The sequence below is a fragment of the Trachemys scripta genome, chromosome 1, assembly GCF_013100865.1.
Source record: "Trachemys scripta elegans isolate TJP31775 chromosome 1, CAS_Tse_1.0, whole genome shotgun sequence".
Taxonomy (NCBI): Eukaryota; Metazoa; Chordata; order Testudines; family Emydidae; genus Trachemys; species Trachemys scripta.
Window position 1 is genome coordinate 105,451,301 of NC_048298.1, and position 18,578 is coordinate 105,469,878.

At 44.3% G+C, this 18,578-nt stretch overlaps 1 protein-coding gene across 7 annotated transcripts in view; it reads left to right on the top strand.

Annotated features, from left to right (window-relative positions):
* The first annotated feature begins 1,299 nt into the window (after positions 1-1,299).
* The window catches only part of DENND5B (DENN domain containing 5B), a 157,244-nt gene continuing 139,965 nt past the window's right edge, over positions 1,300-18,578 (top strand). For 3 of the 7 annotated variants that reach the window (XM_034780220.1, XM_034780251.1, XM_034780245.1), the window contains exon 1: positions 1,300-1,721. In XM_034780220.1, coding sequence (XP_034636111.1) covers positions 1,610-1,721 — 112 coding nt within the window. In that variant the 5' untranslated portion in view covers positions 1,300-1,609. The remainder of the gene's footprint in view (positions 1,722-18,578) is intronic. The other 4 variants (XM_034780258.1, XM_034780228.1, XM_034780266.1 and 1 more) reach the window with 2 other exon arrangements.

Here is an 18,578-nt window from a genome sequence, read left to right on the forward strand (position 1 = left end):
GGATGGTTTTATTATGCTGATGGGTGAGCTCTCTCTGGTCTGCATAGAGCAGTGGTTCTCAACGTGTGGCCGGCGGGCTGCTTGCAGCCCAATCGGCACAGAGCTGTGGCCCATTTGACATCCTCAGGGCCAAAGAGGTAGTATTTTATGAGGCCCACAATGGTAAATAGGTTAAGAACCACTGGCATAGAGTGTCTTCACCAGATGTGCTGCAGTGGTGCAGCTGTACAAGTAGACATGGCCTAGGTCAGAGGTCGGCAACCTTTGGCACGCGGCTCGCCAGGGTAAGCACCCTGGTGGGCCAGGCCAGTTTATTTACCTGCTGTTTATTTACCAGGTTCGGCCGTCCCAGGCCAATGGGGGCGGCGGGAAGCGGCGCGGGCGAGGGATGTAGTGGCCTAGGTTGATCTAAATTTTAAGGCTATGTCTACACTGGCAATTGAATGACAAAACTTTTGTCTTTCAAAGATGTTTAAACCTCCCTCCTCCCCGAAAGACAAAAGTTTTGCCAACGACAAGAGCCAGTGTGAACAGCGCTTTGTCGGCAGAGGCGCTCTCCTGCCGACAACGCAAAAGCCGCTCGTTGGGGGTGGAAGTTTTTTGTCAGCAGGAGAGCCGGCAAACAGCGGCTACACTGCGTGACTTTTAGCAGCACGGCTGTAGTGACACAGCCATGTCGCTAAAAGCTGTGTAGGGTAGACATAACATACCCTCAGTGTACACCAGGCCTTTGGCTCCAAAATCAGCTAGGTGCTTTTTAAAATGTTGCCAAAGGTCTAATTGGCTGAATGGGGCAGCTGGCACGTCTGGATCTGAGCGCACACCTCACACTGCATTGGCTGCAGTGGTTACAGGATTGTTTTCCCTACCAGAAGATCCTGCCATAGACTTTTTCTAAAATGAAAGCTGAGACTATAAAGCAAAACTGGGTAGCCCCAGGCGAGCTCCAGAATTAGGCAGTAAACTGGGCCGTCAGGCTAATCAAACCATGCTCCGCCTTTACCTCTTCACGCTCTGGTTTGGAGTCCTGCGGGGAGAGATCGCAGCTCCTTGGGGCCACGTTGTTAACCGTGACTTGCGCAGAGAGCTGCGCGCCGCGCCGCAATACAGCAGCCTTGGGCTGGGGGGAGGGGGAGGGCCGAGTGTGCCCGGGCGGTACCCGCCCCCCACTCCTGTGCAGTGATTTAAATGTCCCGCTGTGCCCACCCCTTCCCCTCGCTGTGACTGGCTGCTGGAGCAGGGAGGGCGCTCAGCCCAGCCGGCGCTGTCCCCCCACCCTTCCCGCTCAGCTGACAGGCTGGGGGCATTGCATGCATTGCTACCGCCTGAGCACTCGCTGCTGGCGGCGCGAGCCCTTCGCTGCGCTCTAGTGCCCGGCGGGGTCCTGCGGGAGCGCGAGCCGCGGCTCCGGAGAGTCCGGGAGCGGCGCGAGCCGCGGTTGCTGCCCTTCCCCCCACCCCGGAGCCGCGCGAGACCCTGCCCCTGGGGATGGAGACGCCGCTGCTGTGACCGGCGGCAGGAGCGCGAGAGCCCGGCCCGGCCCGGCCCCCGCGCGCGCCGGGGCTAGCGCAGAGCAGCAGCAGCAGCAGCGGCTAGAGCAGCAGCAGCGATGAGTGGGAGCGCTGCCCCCGGGCCCGGCTCGGCCCCCTGCCGCTTCGCTCACTACTTCGTCGTGTGCGGGACCGACGCGGACAGCGGGCTGGAGCCCGACGAACTGGCCGGTAAGCGGTGGGGACTGCGGGGGGGGGGGGGGACGCTGGGTGGTTCCCGGGCTGTATTTCATTGCCCCTTCATCCTTGCTGCAACCTTCTGCCGTGTCCTCCCTAGAGCCCCTTTCTCTGCAACCCCCCCCCCTCCTCCTCCCCGGATGGCGGTAGTGTTTGTTTGCCCTCCCTGTCATTGCCATGTATTCTCCCTGGCGTTAGCAGGCGGGGGGTGCCTGGGCGGGTGCGTTTGCGCGCTAACAGGTTAATAGCGACTATTAATATCCCGGTGAGAGCAGCGCACCCAGGGGATGCTGGTCCCGCGGGGGCTGCCTGCCTGTGTCTCTGCACAAGCCCTGCAGCAGGCCTGGGCACTCTGCTCCCTGCACATCGAGGGGCACAGGCTGTTCGGCGTCTTCATTGTGTTCCTAGTACGCTCCCGGGGAGTCACTCCCAAGGGATTTGCCTAATAATGCGGGGGCGGGGGGGCTGCTTCTGAAATCTCATTTGGTAATTTTTCCTTGTATTGCTCGACCTCTTCCCACCCACCCAAGAAGCCTGAGTTCCAGCCACTAATTGCAGCACAAGAAACCAACTGGATGCAAAGCACGATTGCATTCACCGTTCTCTGAAAAGGCTTCCGGCTTCCCTCTGCCCACCGCCCCACTTTCAGTGGCGGTGCTTTATAGAAACCAGCTGCAGTGGCTGTTTGTCAGTGGGAGTAAGCAGATCACATTTAGATGTGCTGCTGTAATCTTATTACCGCTTGGACTTTATCCTTTAAGTTTAGCTGCATTTGCCTCATACTTCAGAGGTTGCTGTGAAGATGTAATCATTCAGAAACGTGTGCATTTAGCGGTAACTTGGGCTCAAAGAGCAGGAAGGCTACCTTTGTACCTTCTGGCACTATGAAACAGGCGGTTTCTGCCCCTGCCGTGGTTCTCCCTCTTGAAGGTTTGGATTTTCCGCTATTAGTAGAAAATCAAAGTAAATTGTTTTGGAGGGTGTGAAGCACACTAGTATTTCACCGTAGGTCTGAGTTAGGAGGGGGTAACTGATGTAGAGGGATATAGGGACAACTAAGAGGCCTTTTCCAAGGTGGTGAACCAAGAATCTTGGGCTGCAGTTGTATTTTAAGTTCTCCAACGCATTCAGCTTCAAACAGAAAAGGAAACGTTTTTAAGAGGGTACTGATAACGTCAGTCCTCCTGTATCAAAATGTTTTACCTCTTCTCCCCCTCCCCTTCTTTGGGGAGGGGAGTGGGGGATGAGAAAGTGATTAAAAGTGTTTTGTTTTGGTTTTTTTTGTTTTTTTTTTAAATGTAACTTGTCCAGCCAGTGTGGAGGTGGTAAAATTTTGTTAGAAACCGGTTTATGTGAAAGCACTTTAAATGCTGTTCCAACTCAATTTGAAGGCCAGTTCAGAAATGATTAAAAATGGAGTGTTTATTCATGAATCTTACTGATGAAAACCAAAAAGTCTGCATTTATTCATTGCTGGCCAGTACATTATAAATATACAGTGGCTGTGCTTCACCCACTGTGGTGGGACTCCCTTAGATGGACATTGCAGAAGGAGAAGGTTGCAAATATAAAAATAACTGAATGTTCTATCAAATGTGACCCCCCACACACACTCTTCCTCTTCCTCCCCCCCCCCCGTCCCAATTTAAGTCTGGAATAAAATAAAAAATCTAGGGGGATTGGAAATTTTGAATAGTGTAATAAAATCTTGGAGGGAGAGGGAGTTTGAAAGACTGGGTGAAATAAAGAATACTTTCTTCAATTATTCTGGCAGGATTTTCTCCCAAATTTTCATAGAATCCAGACGGGACTATCCCAGTATAAAAGTGACAAAACTTACTGCAGATTTCTAGAGTCTCAAATCTTAATTTTCTGAAATAACTTTTGGAGAGGAGGTGGACTTGTTTTTAGCATTGAGTTGCATATTTTGGGAAGTTAATAGAAAATCCATTCAACTGTATTTTTTGGATTGTACATTCAAATAAAGGCAGTTGACATTTACAGAACAAATAATTAGAAAGTTATTAAAAATTGAATTTTTACTTTAAAAATACCAAAACATTAAACCAACCACAGCTTTGTTTGAGGTTTAATTGCACAAAGTCAAGAAATTCCACACTAGAGCCCTAATTCTGCAGACTGTTATGCAGGTGTATAACTTGACTACTCACGTGAATAGTCCCCATTGCTGTCAATGGGACTGTGTACTTGAGTAAAGTTACCCATGTATGTAACTTGTATACCCATGTATGCAGGATCAGGGAGTAAGATTGCTGTGGGAAGCTTAAATCTGCCTGGTGGTGTGCATCACTGCCGTAAGGATTTTCATTATATAATGGATCTTGACATACTGGACAATAATAGAAAGATCTTTATTTTCTGAACTTTTTTAGTAAGACTGAGACTATTTGAATTTCATTCTCTTGTCTAAAATACATTAATCTAAGGTTCAAAATAATTGCATCTGTCCCTTTGTATTAATGTAAATTGTGTAATCACACAATGAAAGACCCTGTGTGCTGTGCACTAGGCACATAGATAAGGTTATGCTGGGACTGTTAATTTAAAATTTCTTGTCTTAAAATTGATACTTTCATTTGCATATCTAAATTCTGCTAGTTTCAGTAGAAAACTCCTGGTTTATGTGGTATCTCACCACTGAAGGTGAACAGTGTACTAAATCTGACTTGTATAATATAACCTTTTAAGGTTTTAACACTTTAAACTTATTGTTTCTTATTCCTGTTTCTGAAAATAACTTGCTAGCCAACACTGTCTTAAGAAGAGTTTATCACCACCTCATATATGAATTAGCTGACTTACTATGTGAAATAGCTTAAGCAGAAATTGTAAGTCAAAATGAGGACTGTTCATGGGTGAATATAAATAATATACTGTTCTTTTTTGAGGTTTCATTTCACGTGTTAATTTAGTGTCTTCAGTTCATCAGTTCTAACACCTCTGGTCAGACTTTCTTCTTTCAGTAGGAAGAATTGGCATTGTCAGGTCTAGGACAAGAGAGGTGTGTGTGTGGTTGAAAACCTGAACTCATAGGGGCTGTATTAAAATATTGGTTTACAAATAAATGACTTGAAAGCATTTAAAAAAAATATTGTCTGTAACTCTGTTGATAAAACAGCATTAGAATAACTCAAGTTTTAAAGTAGTCCAATTCCAACAATATAGCTTGAGTATGTACATTGCACATTTTGCTGTTAACTTAGTAACAATCATATAAAAGTAATATACTTTAACTCAATAATGTTTACAGTAACACTGTAAAAACATCCCAGAACTCTCCCTCCACCCCTCCCCCGGTATACCATATTAAACAAAACTGTATGGCTAAGCTATAGATGTGTTGCTTATTATGCTTGTTTGTCTCACTGTTACGTTGACCTTCCTCTGCTTAGTTGTTGCATCTACCTATTTTCTCTTGTCATATGCTTTGACTGTAAGCTCTTTGGTGCAGTGATTTTCTAGTAGATCTGTGCATAGCCCCTGGCACAGTGTGTCCCAGATGCTCAGTTGGGACCTCTGAGTGCTGCAGCAGTACAAAAAAATGTTGTTACATAAACTGATCAAGATTCTTATTGGCCCCTTTGCATCATACTATAAAGGTTTAATGAGAGCACAGTAATAAGGATAATACATCTTATTGCATTAAAATAATGTAAATTACTCTTGACATTTTTAATTAGATTTATGGTACTGGAAAAAATTGCAAAACCAGCAGCATGGACATTAGTCTGATTACGGGTCTGGGCAACAGTAACAGCTTCCTTCTTTGGTTATGATTTAATGGCAAGTGAAGTGGCTTGTTGACTATTATATGATGGAGATAGAGGGGCCTGGACAGCAACTTACTTTCTTTCTTGTTCATACAACACAAAAAAATGTGTGGACTGGCCTCGTGCTGTAGTGTAAATTAGACCTTTGCGGCTGTTAGAGAAATATATTCATCTATATCTGTATAGATTGTCATCTTCTATGTGTGTGTTTAAAATTAAAAAAAAAATTAAATACTGGCATAATGGCATTATGTAGCTTCGATAGGGTTCCCATCTCTGTATCAGACTGCAGTAAATCATAGGCTTCCAGGAGAAGGACAGTTACTCCAGTGACAGGAAAACTATCCCCCAATCCAGCAACGTAATTAAGCACATGCTTAACTTTAAGTATGTAAATCTTGTTATAGTTACTATTCACATGCTGTTAAGCACATCGGTAAGTGCCTTGCTGAACTGGGGTCTTAATAGAATTGAGTTACAGTTGGGAACTCAAAATATGTCAGAAATTGGAAGAAGTTAGCTCTCATGCTATGTGAGTAGTACCATATTTTTTCCCTAATGAATTTTGAATGGAAGTTAGATTCCCTTCTTTCCCCCCACCCCACGGGACTCATTTGGGATCAGCAGTGAAGTACAGACACTTCACTAAGTCATGGGGCTTACTGAGAAGTTGCCAAATGAGTCAGCATTCCAACATCCTCTGGAATTACATGATCTGTGTGTTCCCTTTAACTAGGGATAGCCCTTGTAGTACACATTACCTACATTTAAACATAACTTGGCCGTGTGTGTGTGTGTGCGCATTCTGCTTAATTTTGTGGAAACAACCTAGTGACTTATTTTGTAAACAATGAGTGTTTATAAACAAGCTGTCTTGTAAATTAAATTTGCCATCACAATGCAACAATGTCTTAGTTTGCTTAGTTCCTCTGTGCTCTCTTTAATGTTAGTTCATTTTGAGTGCTTATTTATCAAATAAGAAATGGATCCAATGCCATAATATCCAATTAATATTTTTATCCTAAGGGTAATTCATTGGCAGTTTAATTTACTGAAAATGTGTCTCTAGGTACCTGGCCTTTAATGTGTTGAATGCTGGAGGTGTTTGTAACGTCGTATATATGTGATTTCAAGCCAAGAAACTACTTGGCGCTACTACAAAACTGGCTTTGAAGCTGGAAGAAAATCTCCTCTTATGGTGGGTGAGAAAAGAGGATTCAAGCTTGTGCTGGAGCTTAATAGCTAGTTGGCATCAGAAGAGGAGCAATATGTTTGATGTGACCTGTATCCTGAAGAGCATGAAAATTCAGTATTTGTTTGTGTCCTATTGAACTCTGTACCAAATGGCGTGTATGACAACTTTTCTCCCGTGTCCTGAGATGGAAACACAGTAAATTCAAATTTATTTTTCTCTTTAAGCCGCCTACTTTCAGATAGAAACTAAAACAGCTATTAAACTGTCAGCTTCAGATTTACATGGCTATAAAATGAATCCATCCAAGTAAATACTGAGACTTGGCCCAGGGTGTAAAAGGAAAGTTAACAGTTCAATTAGTGAAATTTATGGACAAGAATTAAATAAGTTTGGGGAGTTTTAAATTTTGAATACTAACTGTACTTTGAAGATAGCATTTATCAAAAATGTTGTACTGCAGCTTAATTTTTTATACCTTATTGCATTAATTGTGGTACTATGTAATGTTGTTGTAACCATGTCAGTTCCAGGATATTAGAGACAAGGTGGATGGGGTAATCTCTCTTATTGGACCAAGTTCTGTTGGTGAGTAAGACAAGCTTTAGAGCTATCTAAAGCTCTTCTTCAGATCTGGGAAAGGTACTCCGTGTCACAGCTAAATACAAGATTGAAGAGAGAGTTTTAGCATATCTCTATCTCTTCAAGCTTGTATTTAGCTGTGACACGGAGTACCTTTCCCAGACGTGAAGAAGAGCTTTAGATAGCTCTAAAGCTTGTCTTACTCACCAACAGAACTTGGTCCAATAAGAGAGATTACCCCATCCACCTTGTCTCTCTAGTATCACAATAAAACTTCAGAAAGGTTCCGTTTTAAGCAAAAAAGTAGATTGTAAGTAGGCCTGTCAAGCGATTAAAAATTAATTGAAATTAATTATGCTGTTAAATGGTATTCTATTATTAAATATTTTTGGAGGTTTTCTACTTTTTCTAATGTATTGATTTCAATTCCAACACAGAATACAAAAAGTGTACAATGCTCACTTTATATTTTTATTACAAATATTTGCACTGTAAAAAAAAAATAGTATTGGACCTCATACAAGTACTGTAGTGCAATCTCTTTATCATGAAAGTGCAACGTGTGTGTGTGTGTGTGTGTGTGTGTGTGTATGTATGTATATATAGTATGTATGTGTATATATAAAATTTGTAACATAACTGCATTAAAAACAAAAGTTAAACTTTAGAGCCTACAAGTCCACTCAGTCCTACTTCAGCCAATTGCTCAGATAAACAAGTTGGTTACAATTTGTAGGGGATAATGCTGCCCGCTTCTTATTTACAATATCACCTGAAAGTGAGAACTGGAGTTGGCATAGCACTGTTGCAGCCAGCGTTGCAAGATATTTACGTACCAGATGTGCTAAAGATTCATATGCCCCTTCATGCTTCAGCCACCATTCCAGGGGACATGTGTCCATGCTGATGACTGGTTCTGCTCGATAACTGTCCAAAGCAGAGTGGATTGACGCATGTTTATTTTCATTATCTGAATCAGATGGCACCAGGAGAAGATTGATTTTCTTTTTTTGGTGGTTTGGGTTCTGTCGTTTCTGCATCATAGTGTTGCTCTTTTAAGACTTTTGTGACCGCATGCTCCACGCCTCGTACCTCTCAGATTTTGGATGACACTTCAAATTCTTAAACCTTGAGTCGAGTGTTGTAGCTGTTTTTAGAAATCTCACATCTGTACCTTCTTTGAGATTTGTCAAATCTGCAGTGAAAGGGTTCTTAAAATGAACATGTGCTGGGTCATCATCCAAACTAATAACATGAAATATATGCAGAATACGGGTAAAACAGAACAGGAGATGTACAGTTCTCCCCCAAGGAGTTCAATCACAAATTTAATTAACACATTACTTTTTTAACAAGCATCATCAGTATGGAAGCATGTCCTCTGGAATGGTGGCCGAAGCATGAAGGATCATACTAATATTTAGTATATCTGGCATGCAACTACCTTGGAACGCCAACTACAAAGATGCCATGCGAATGTCTGTTGTCACTTTCAGGTGACGTAAATAAGAAGCAGGCAGCAGTATCTCCCACAAATGTAAACAACCTTGTTTGTCTTAGTGATTGGCTGAAGTAGGACTGAGAGGACTTGTAGGTGCTAAAGTTTTACCTAATGGCACTCAAACACAAAACAATGTAACAAAAATATATACATTTGTAAGTTGCACTTTCACGATAGAGATTGCACTATAGTACTTGTATGAGGTGAATTGAGAAATAATATTTCGCCTATCATTTTTACAGTGCAAATATTTGTAATAAAAAATATAAAGTGAGCACTGTACACTTTGCAGTCTGTGTTGTAATAGAAATCAATTTATTGGAAAATGTAGAAAAACATCAAAAAATATTTAATGTCAATGGTATTCTATTGTTTAACAGTGCGATTAATCATGATTAATTTTTTGAGTTAATTGCATGAGTTAACTGCGATTAATCAATGGCCCTAATTGTAAGGTGAGATTTTTAGTAAGAAAACTGACTCAATGTCTTGTAGGAATAGATGTTCGATAAATGGAAAATCTTCCTTTCCTCAATTTTACGACCCACAGAGTAGAGAGCCATTAAAATTCTCACTTAGTTTCCTAGTTTAGACAAAGCCTTACTGGCCCTACTATAACATAATTTCACAATTAGTTATATTGGACTGTCCTATTCAGAATAATAATGGCCTTCTCTCAATTTGGTTTGTTGAAGTATAGTGTTATAGTAGTAATGCTGGTTAACTTCCTTGTATAGACAAGACCATTGAAAGGGATCTTGTCACAGTTGCAGTTCCTGTTCCTGATTTTTTTAAAAAAAATTTTTTTTTTTTCCCCTTCTTGTTAGAATTGTAAATGAATGGACAGGCCAGAGGCTATTTATATTTAATTCCAACTTTTTTTTTTTTTTTTTTTTTTAAATAAGATGCGAAGTCTGGGGCCTTTGTAAATTTGTTCGCCTAGGATTGTCAAGGTAAACCATCAGGATGTGACCCTGGAAAGGACAGACAGAGAAGCTGGTTACTGACACCATACAGGTCAATGAACTTTTTCTTCCATCTCAAGAGTGTGGGGTTGTGATGGAATTGTTTGGGGACCTGGAACTCCGTCAGAGCTCTGGGCTGGATGAATGGACTGTAAGGTGGATAGAAAGCTGGCTAGATCGTCGGGCTCAACGGGTAGTGATCAATGGCTCCATGTCTAGTTGGCAGCCGGTTTCAAGTGGAGTGCCCCAAGGGTCGGTTCTGGGGCCGGTTTTGTTTAATATCTTTATTAATGATCTGGAGGATGGTGTGGACTGCACTCTCAGCAAATTTGCAGATGACACTAAACTAGGAGGCGTGGTAGATACACTAGAGGGTAGGGATCGGATACAGAGGGACCTAGACAAATTAGAGGATTGGGCAGAAAAAAACCTGATGAGGTTCAACAAAGACAAGTGCAGAGTCCTGCACTTAGGACGGAAGAATCCCATGCACTGCTACAGACTAGGGACCGAATGGCTAGGTAGCAGTTCTGCTGAAAAGGACCTAGGGGTCACAGTGGACGAGAAGCTGGATATGAGTCAACAGTGTGCTCTTGTCGCCAAGAAGGCTAACGGCATTTTGGGCTGTATAAGTAGGGGCATTGCCAGCAGATCAAGGAACGTGATCATTCCCCTTTATTCGACATTGGTGAGGCCTCATCTGGAATACTGTGTCCAGTTTTGGGCCCCACACTACAAGAAGGATGTGGAAAAATTGGAAAGAGTCCAGCGGAGGGCAACAAAAATGATTAGGGGTCTGGAGCACATGACTTATGAGGAGAGGCTGAGAGAACTGGGATTGTTTAGTCTCCAGAAGAGAAGAATGAGGGGGGATTTGATAGCAGCCTTCAACTACCTGAAGGGGGGTTCCAAAGAGGATGGAGCTTGGCTGTTCTCAGTGGTGGCAGATGACAGAACAAGGAGCAATGGTCTCAAGTTGCAGTGGGGGAGGTCCAGGTTGGATATCAGGAAAAACTATTTCACTAGGAGGGTGGTGAAACACTGGAATGCGTTACCTAGGGAGGTGGTGGAGTCTCCTTCCTTGGAGGTTTTTAAGGCCCGGCTTGACAAAGCCCTGGCTGGGATGATTTAGCTGGGAATTGGTCCTGCTTTGAGCAGGGGGTTGGACTAGATGACCTCTTGAGGTCCCTTCCAACTCTGATATTCTATGATTCTATGAAGTGATGGAGTTTTAACATCCATCACTTGAGCAGAAGGGGACGCTTTCTCAAATGAAATGCTAGGAGAGAAGGTCTGTAAGAGGTGTAATGGGTCACCTAAACAGGTTTTACTGAGTCAAACACACAATGTGGTGTACATATGGATGGAGAGAATAGACTTTCTATTGTAATAGCTGATAAGGACAAGCTGGAGTTTCCATAATAAAACACTGTGTACAAGAAAACATGGGGAAATGTATATGGAAAATAGTGTTCCTGGTGTTTAAAATATCTGTCTTAGATTTTTGTCAGTGTAGATGAGAATTGCTTTTTTTATCTTGGTCTGCTTATGTGACGTGTTACCCCTCTAGTTAAAGGGAATATGGTGATCCTCTTCACTTTCATCTTCTTGTGACAGTGCTATACATAGGACATAAATGGGATCGTGTATTTATGTTCCCCTGAAACAGCTTCAAACTTGAGGGTAGATGATGGCAGTAACAGCTTGTTCTGTAACTTTTAATCCCCCCCCCCCAAAAAAAAAAAAAAACCTCTTATGGGTTCAACAAGCAGATCCCTAGATCAATGAATCTAAGGGTATGTCTACACTACGAAATTATTTCGAATTTATAGAAGCCGGTTTTATTGAAATCGGTTGTATACAGCCGATTGTGTATGTCCACACAATAAAATGCTCTAGGTGCTCTAGTCGGCAGACCGCGTCCACAGTACGAGGCTAGCGTCGACTTCCGGAGCATTGCACTATGGGTAGCTATCCCACAGCTATCCCACAGTTCCCGCAGTCTCCGCCGCCCCTTGGAATTCTGGGTTGAGATCCCAATGCCCGGATGATGCAAAACAGTGTCGCGGGCGGTTCTGGGTACATGTCGTCAGGCCCCTCCCTCCCCCGTCACAGTAACGGCAGACAATAGATTCGCGCCTTTTTACCTGGGTTACCTGGGTTACCTGTGCAGACAACATGGAGCCCGCTCAGCACAGCTGAGCTCACAGTCACCATATGTCCTCTTGGTGCCGGCAGACGTGGGACTGCATTGCTACACAGCAGCAGCTGCTAACTGCCTTTTGGCGGTAGACGGTGCAGTAGACTGGTAGCCTTCATCGGCGATCTGGGTGCTGGCAGCCGTGGGGCTTGCCTTTTGGCAGTAAATGGTGTATTATGACTGTTAGCCGGCCTATTACAAGTCGGGTCATCGCACGTTAGCAGAGTCTTCCCTGAGCAGCAGCTCGTGCAATAGGCCTGAAGACCATCGTCATACACCGCCCCGTATTTGCTGCCAAGCACCCAGAAAGATGCCGAGGGCTATCAGTCACGCTGCACCGTCGTCTTAAGATGTAAAAAAATAGATTTTCTCTGTATTCATTTGCTTCCCCCTCCCTCCGTCAAATCAACGGCCTGCTAAACCCAGGGTTTTCAGTTTAATCTTTGGGGGGACCATTCTGTGTGACAGTTGTTTGTGTTTCTCCCTGTACCTGTACGCCATGTCGTCACTCGGCCCTCCCTCCCTCCCTCCCTCCCTCCCTCCCGCCCTCCTTCTCCTGGTCCATCAGATACTACTTTCGCACCTTTTTTCTGACCAGGCGCCATAGCTAGCACTGGGATCATGGAGCCCGCTCAGATCACCGCGGCAATTATGAGCACTATGAACACCACGCGCATTGTCCTGGAGTATATGCAGAGCCAGAACATGCCAAGGCGAAACCCGGACCAGGCGAGGAGGCGATTGCAGCGCGGCGACGAGAGTGATGAGGAAATTGACATGGACACAGCCCTCACACAAGGTACGGGCCCCAGCAATGTGGAAATCATGGTGTCACTGGGGCAGGTTGATACCGTGGAACGCCGATTCTGGGCCCGGGAAACAAGCACAGACTGGTGGGATCGCATCGTGCTGCAGGTATGGGACGATTCCCAGTGGCTGCGAAACTTTCGCATGCGTAAGGCCACTTTCATGGAACTTTGTGACTTGCTTTCCCCTGCCCTGAAACGCCAGGATACCAAGATGAGAGCAGCCCTCACAGTTGAGAAGCGAGTAGCGATAGCCCTGTGGAAGCTTGCAACGCCAGACAGCTACCGGTCAGTCGGGAATCAATTTGGAGTGGGCAAATCTACTGTGGGGGCTGCTGTGATCCAATTTGCCAGGGCAATGAAAGACCTGGTGATAGCAAGGGTAGTGACTCTGGGCAACGTGCAGTCAATAGTGGATGGTTTTGCTGAAATGGGATTCCCAAACTGTGGCGGGGCCATAGACGGAACCCATATCCCTATCTTGTCACCGGAGCACCAAGCCACCGACTACGTAAACCACAAGGGGTACTTTTCAATGCTGCTGCAAGCCCTGGTGGATCACAAGGGACGTTTCACCAACATCAACGTGGGATGGCCAGGAAAGGTACATGATGCTCACGTCTTCAGGAACTCTGCTCTGTTTCGAAAGCTGGAGGAAGGGACTTTCTTCCCGGACCAGAAAGTGACCATTGGGGATGTTGAAATGCCTATCGTGATCCTTGGGGACCCAGCCTACCCCTTAATGCCATGGCTCATGAAGCCGTACACAGGCAGCCTGGACAGGAGTCAGGACCTGTTCAACTACAGGCTGAGCAAGTGCCGAATGGTGGTGGAATGTGCATTTGGACGTTTAAAAGCGCGCTGGCGCAGCTTACTGACTCGCTCAGACCTCAGCGAAAAGAATATCCCCATTGTTATTGCTGCTTGCTGTGCGCTCCACAATATCTGTGAGAGTAAGGGGGAGACCTTTATGGCGGGGTGGGAGGTTGAGGCAACTCGCCTGGCCGCTGATTACGCGCAGCCAGACACCAGGGCGGTTAGAGGAGCACAGCAGGGCGCGGTGCGCATCAGAGAAGCTTTGAAAACGAGTTTTGTGACTGGCCAGGCTACTGTGTGAAACTTCTGTTTGTTTCTCCTTGATGAACCCTCCAACCCCCCCCCCACCCGGTTCACTCTACTTCCCTGTAAACCAACCACCCCACCCCACCCTCCCCTCCCCTCCCGCTTGCAGAGGCAATAAAGTCATTGTTTTTTCACATTCATGCATTCTTTATTAGTTCCTTACAGAGGTAGGGGGATAATTGCCAAGGTAGCCTGGGATGGGTGGGGGAGGAGGGATGGAAAAGGACACACTGCATTTTAAAACTTTAACTCTTATTGAAGGCCAGCCTTCTGATGCTTTGGCGATCATCTGGGGTGGAGTGACTGGGTGGACGGAGGCCCCCCCACCGTGTTCTTGGGCGTCTTGGTGAGGAGGCTATGGAACTTGGGGAGGAGGGCTGTTGGTTACACAGGGGCTGTAGCGGCGGTCTCTGCTCCTGCTGCCTTTCCTGCAACTCAACCATACGCTCGAGCATATCACTTTGATGCTCCAGCAGACGGAGCATTGCCTCTTGCCGTCTGTCTGCAAGCTGACGCCACCTATCGTCTTCAGCCCGCCACTTGCTCTGTTCTTCCCGCGATTCAGCCCGCCACCTCTCCTCTCGTTCATATTGGGCTTTTCTCATCTCTGACATTGACTGCCTCCACGCATCCTGCTGTGCTCTATCAGCATGGGAGGACATCTGCAGCTCCGTGAACATCTCGTCCCTCGTCTTACGTTTTCTCTTTCTAATGTTCACGAGCCTCTGCGAAGGAGAAACATTTGCAGCTGGTGGAGGAGAAGGGAGAGGTGGTTAAAAAAGACACATTTTAGGGAACAATGGGTACACTCTTTCATTACAAGGTCGCATATTTCGGCTTGCAGGCAGCCATCGTAGGCCACAGTGTTTTGGCTTTTTTAACCTTCTTAACATGCGGGAAAGGTTGCAAACAGCAGCGCATTTCCCATATCAAGGATGAATTGGGTTGTCCATTTAAAATGGGGTTTCAATGTAAAAGGAGGGGGCTGCGGTTTCCCGGTTAACATGCGGCACAAACACAAGTAAACCACCCCCCCCCACACACACACACGATTCTCTGGGATGATCACTTCACCCCTCCCCCCCACCGCGTGGTTAACAGCGGGGAACATTTCTGGTCAGAAGAGCAGGAACGGGCGCCTCTGAATGTCCCCCTTAATAAAATCACCCCATTTCAACCAGGAGAGCTTTCTGGAGATGTCCCTGGAGGATTTCCGCTCCATCCCCATACACGTTAACAGACTTGCTTGCTTTTTTTTGTAATGTTTACAAATATTTACAAAGTTACACTCACCAGAGGTCTCCTGTGTGCCCTGAGGGTCTTGGGTGAGTTCGGGGGTTACTGGTTCCAGGTCCAGGGTCACAAACATATCCTGGCTGTTGGGGAAACCGGTTTCTCCGCTTCCTTGCTGCTGTGAGCTACCTACAGTACCTCCATCGTCATCTTCCTCGTTCCCCGAACCGTCTTCCCTGTGTGTTTCTCCAGTGAGAGAGTCCTAGCACACGGTTGGGGTAGTGGTGGCTGCACCCCCTAGGATCGCATGCAGCTCCGCGTAGTAGCGGCAAGTTTGCGGCTCTGCCCCGGACCTTCCGTTTGCTTCTCTGGCTTTGTGGTAGGCTTGCCGTAGCTCCTTAATTTTCACGCGGCACTGCTGTGTGTCCCTGTTATGGCCTCGGTCCTTCATGGCCTTGGAGATCTTTTCTAATACTTTTCCATTTCTTTTACTGCTACGGAGTTCAGCTATCACTGCTTCATCTCCCCATATGGCGAGCAGATCTCGTACCTCCCGTTCGGTCCATGCTGGAGCTCTTTTGCGATCCTGGGAGGACTCCATGACGGTTATCTGTGCTGATGAGCTCTGCGTGGTCACCTGTGCTCTCCACGCTGGGCAAACAGGAAATGAAATTCAAACCTTCGCGGGTCTTTTCCTGTCTACCTGGTCAGTGCATCTGAGTTGAGAGCGCTGTCCAGAGCGGTCACAATGAAGCACTGTGGGATAGCTCCCGGAGGCCAATAACATCGAATTCCGTCCACACTACCCCAATTCCGACCCGCAAAGGCCGGTTTTATCGCTAATCCCCTCGTCGGAGGTGGTGTAAAGAAACCGGTTTAAAGGGCCCTTTAAGTCGAAAGAAAGGGCCTCGTTGTGTGGACGTGTCCAGGCTTAATTCGGTTTAACGCTGCTAAAGTCGACCTAAACCCGTAGTGTAGACCAGGCCTATGTGAAAATACTTGGGAATTAATGATTCTATCCAATTTTAAGAGACCATCAAATAGAATGAAATTAATTTGAGCCTAATCCACATAACTTCCCACAAACTCCTTCCTCAAAAATCACCTGTTTTCTAACTGGCCAGTAGCCAGTAACTAATTCCTGAGTTACTGGGAATGTCCTATGTCAGTGTATTCCTGGTATAATGTGGTGGCTCATAACGAAAAGTTAACAATCTCAATATCCTCTGACCCCCAAATCTGCCTATAATATATTTTTTGATAATGAGACCAATAGCCAGTTTACAGTGGGAAAATTACACAAGTCTTTCTCACAAAATACACAATCCTAGAATTAGTATATAATAGAAAGTTAGTGCACTGCTTCTTATAACTTTCTGAATTACATCTTAAAAATATACTGTCCTAGGAAAACTCTTGATGCCAAAGGAAATAAGGCATCCTTTGCTCATATTTGTCAATGTCCTTGATTAGCAGAGAATCCAGCTACAATAGTCTCCAATAAGGAGACTGGCTTGTTTGGTTACCCAGCGAACATATCGCTACAGGTGTCACTATTTGTTGTACTGTCTTAATTTATTCTAACCATAACATTGAGCCCCTTATTTTGGGTTATACATACTATAGATTAACTCTTACTGTGTTTGACCATATTTTTCTCTGAAACAGTCTTAACCATTCACTTGCATTTGCCTATGAGAATAAATACCTCCTACACAAATAAAATCTAAAAAAGGAGAAGCTAAAAGTAACCTGGAATCATTCACACTACACAAAAGAGAACTTAATGTACTTCTCACCTGCTGGGTTGTTTCTTCAGTCTTTCTACTTCACTCAGCACTGAATGAATAAGGCTGGTATCTTCATAGTCCAGTTTATTTCTGCTGCACTAGCACAATAATGTAGTGGTGTGTGTGTGTGTGTGTGTGTGGTTTTTTTTTTTTTAAACACTCCTAGAAAAACATGTGACAGACATATTAAAAGAACACTGTCTAGTAGTAAAGACCTGGAATGTAGTTTGTATAAAGGCCGGGGGAGGGAGGGGACGGACTTGCAGACATTCACACCCCAAAATTAACAATGTTTTATAAATGGCTTTTTTAACCAGCCTAGGATACTGAGGTCCTTGCTAGGATCCATATAAAAGAGATAGCTCAAGGATTGTTGACAGGCTGAAAGAATAGTAAATATTGTACCCTACCTGATATGTCGCTTTAATGTACCATTATTCAAGAGCTTGTTTACAAGGACTTGACTGTATTGCTCACATTGCTCAAGATCAGGTTCTCCTTGGCACCTGCAGCAGACAGTTGGAAATAAGGATTCATCAAGCTTTTTCATAGCTGCCTTGTCAATAGTGATGTTCAGGTTGCATACCAAATCTGTGACCTAGTTAGAAACAAATGTCTCTTTACTATGCATACTAAAAACATCTGTTAGGTCCCCTCTTAATGTAAAACTAAATCTTATTACTCATGGATTTAATGTAAAAATTTCAGCATTTCAATGTGAATATTTGACGTTTGAATTTTTTGAAGGAGCATTCCCTGATACAGAAGTTACTTTTTTTAAAAAAGCTTAAAGATCTTCTAGATCTGAAATGGCCCTGCTCTGAGTGATGGTATAAAAGTTAAGGTAACTTGAATCAGAATGTACATGGTAGATCTTGAAAGAATATATGCTTTTTGACTACAAAAATAACCTTTTAAAAACTCATTAAAAGATTATTCTAAAAACAAAACAAGAATCAATATGACACTTCTCTAAAACTCACACAGGAGGAAAAAATGTATTCACCTTGGAATATGTATGCTTAATTTCAATTAACTAGTAGCTTGCTTGTATCCTTTATTAAACAAGAAATTATAATGTGAAGTATCTAGTGCTAGCTAATCTAATTATTTAACTGGTTTTAATTCAGCCATAAAATGCACCCTGCTTCCAGGCAATCTACATAACATTTTCAGGGCTTCAGTGGACCTTCACAGTGGGGAAGCCAGAATTACTCCCCTCACCAGAGATGTGGGGAGGGATTTAATCTGCAAAGCCCTATAAAGCATAGTGACAGCCATTCTATGTTGTTGACAATGGCAGAATTTTTCCTTAATGCGAGGTGTCATTTTATATACGTTGGCTACTGCAGATAATTTTATCTGCTAGTGACTTATATAATTTCCATTATTTTAAAAAGTAAGTATTTTGTGCTTATCTACACATTATGCGTGTTAATATTTTCTTGCACAAAATGGCCAGCTATGTGTCTTAACTGCACACTTGTGCATACAATTGCATGTCTGATTTCTATATGCTATTCCTACAATCACACATTCTCTAAAATTTGGGCTGTCCAGCAATAAAATGCTTCAGGATTCTTATCAATGAAAGACAATAGATGTAAAGGGTTTATAGTAGAATCATGAAGCAAAGCATTAATTTACTCAACTATTACTCCTATCAATG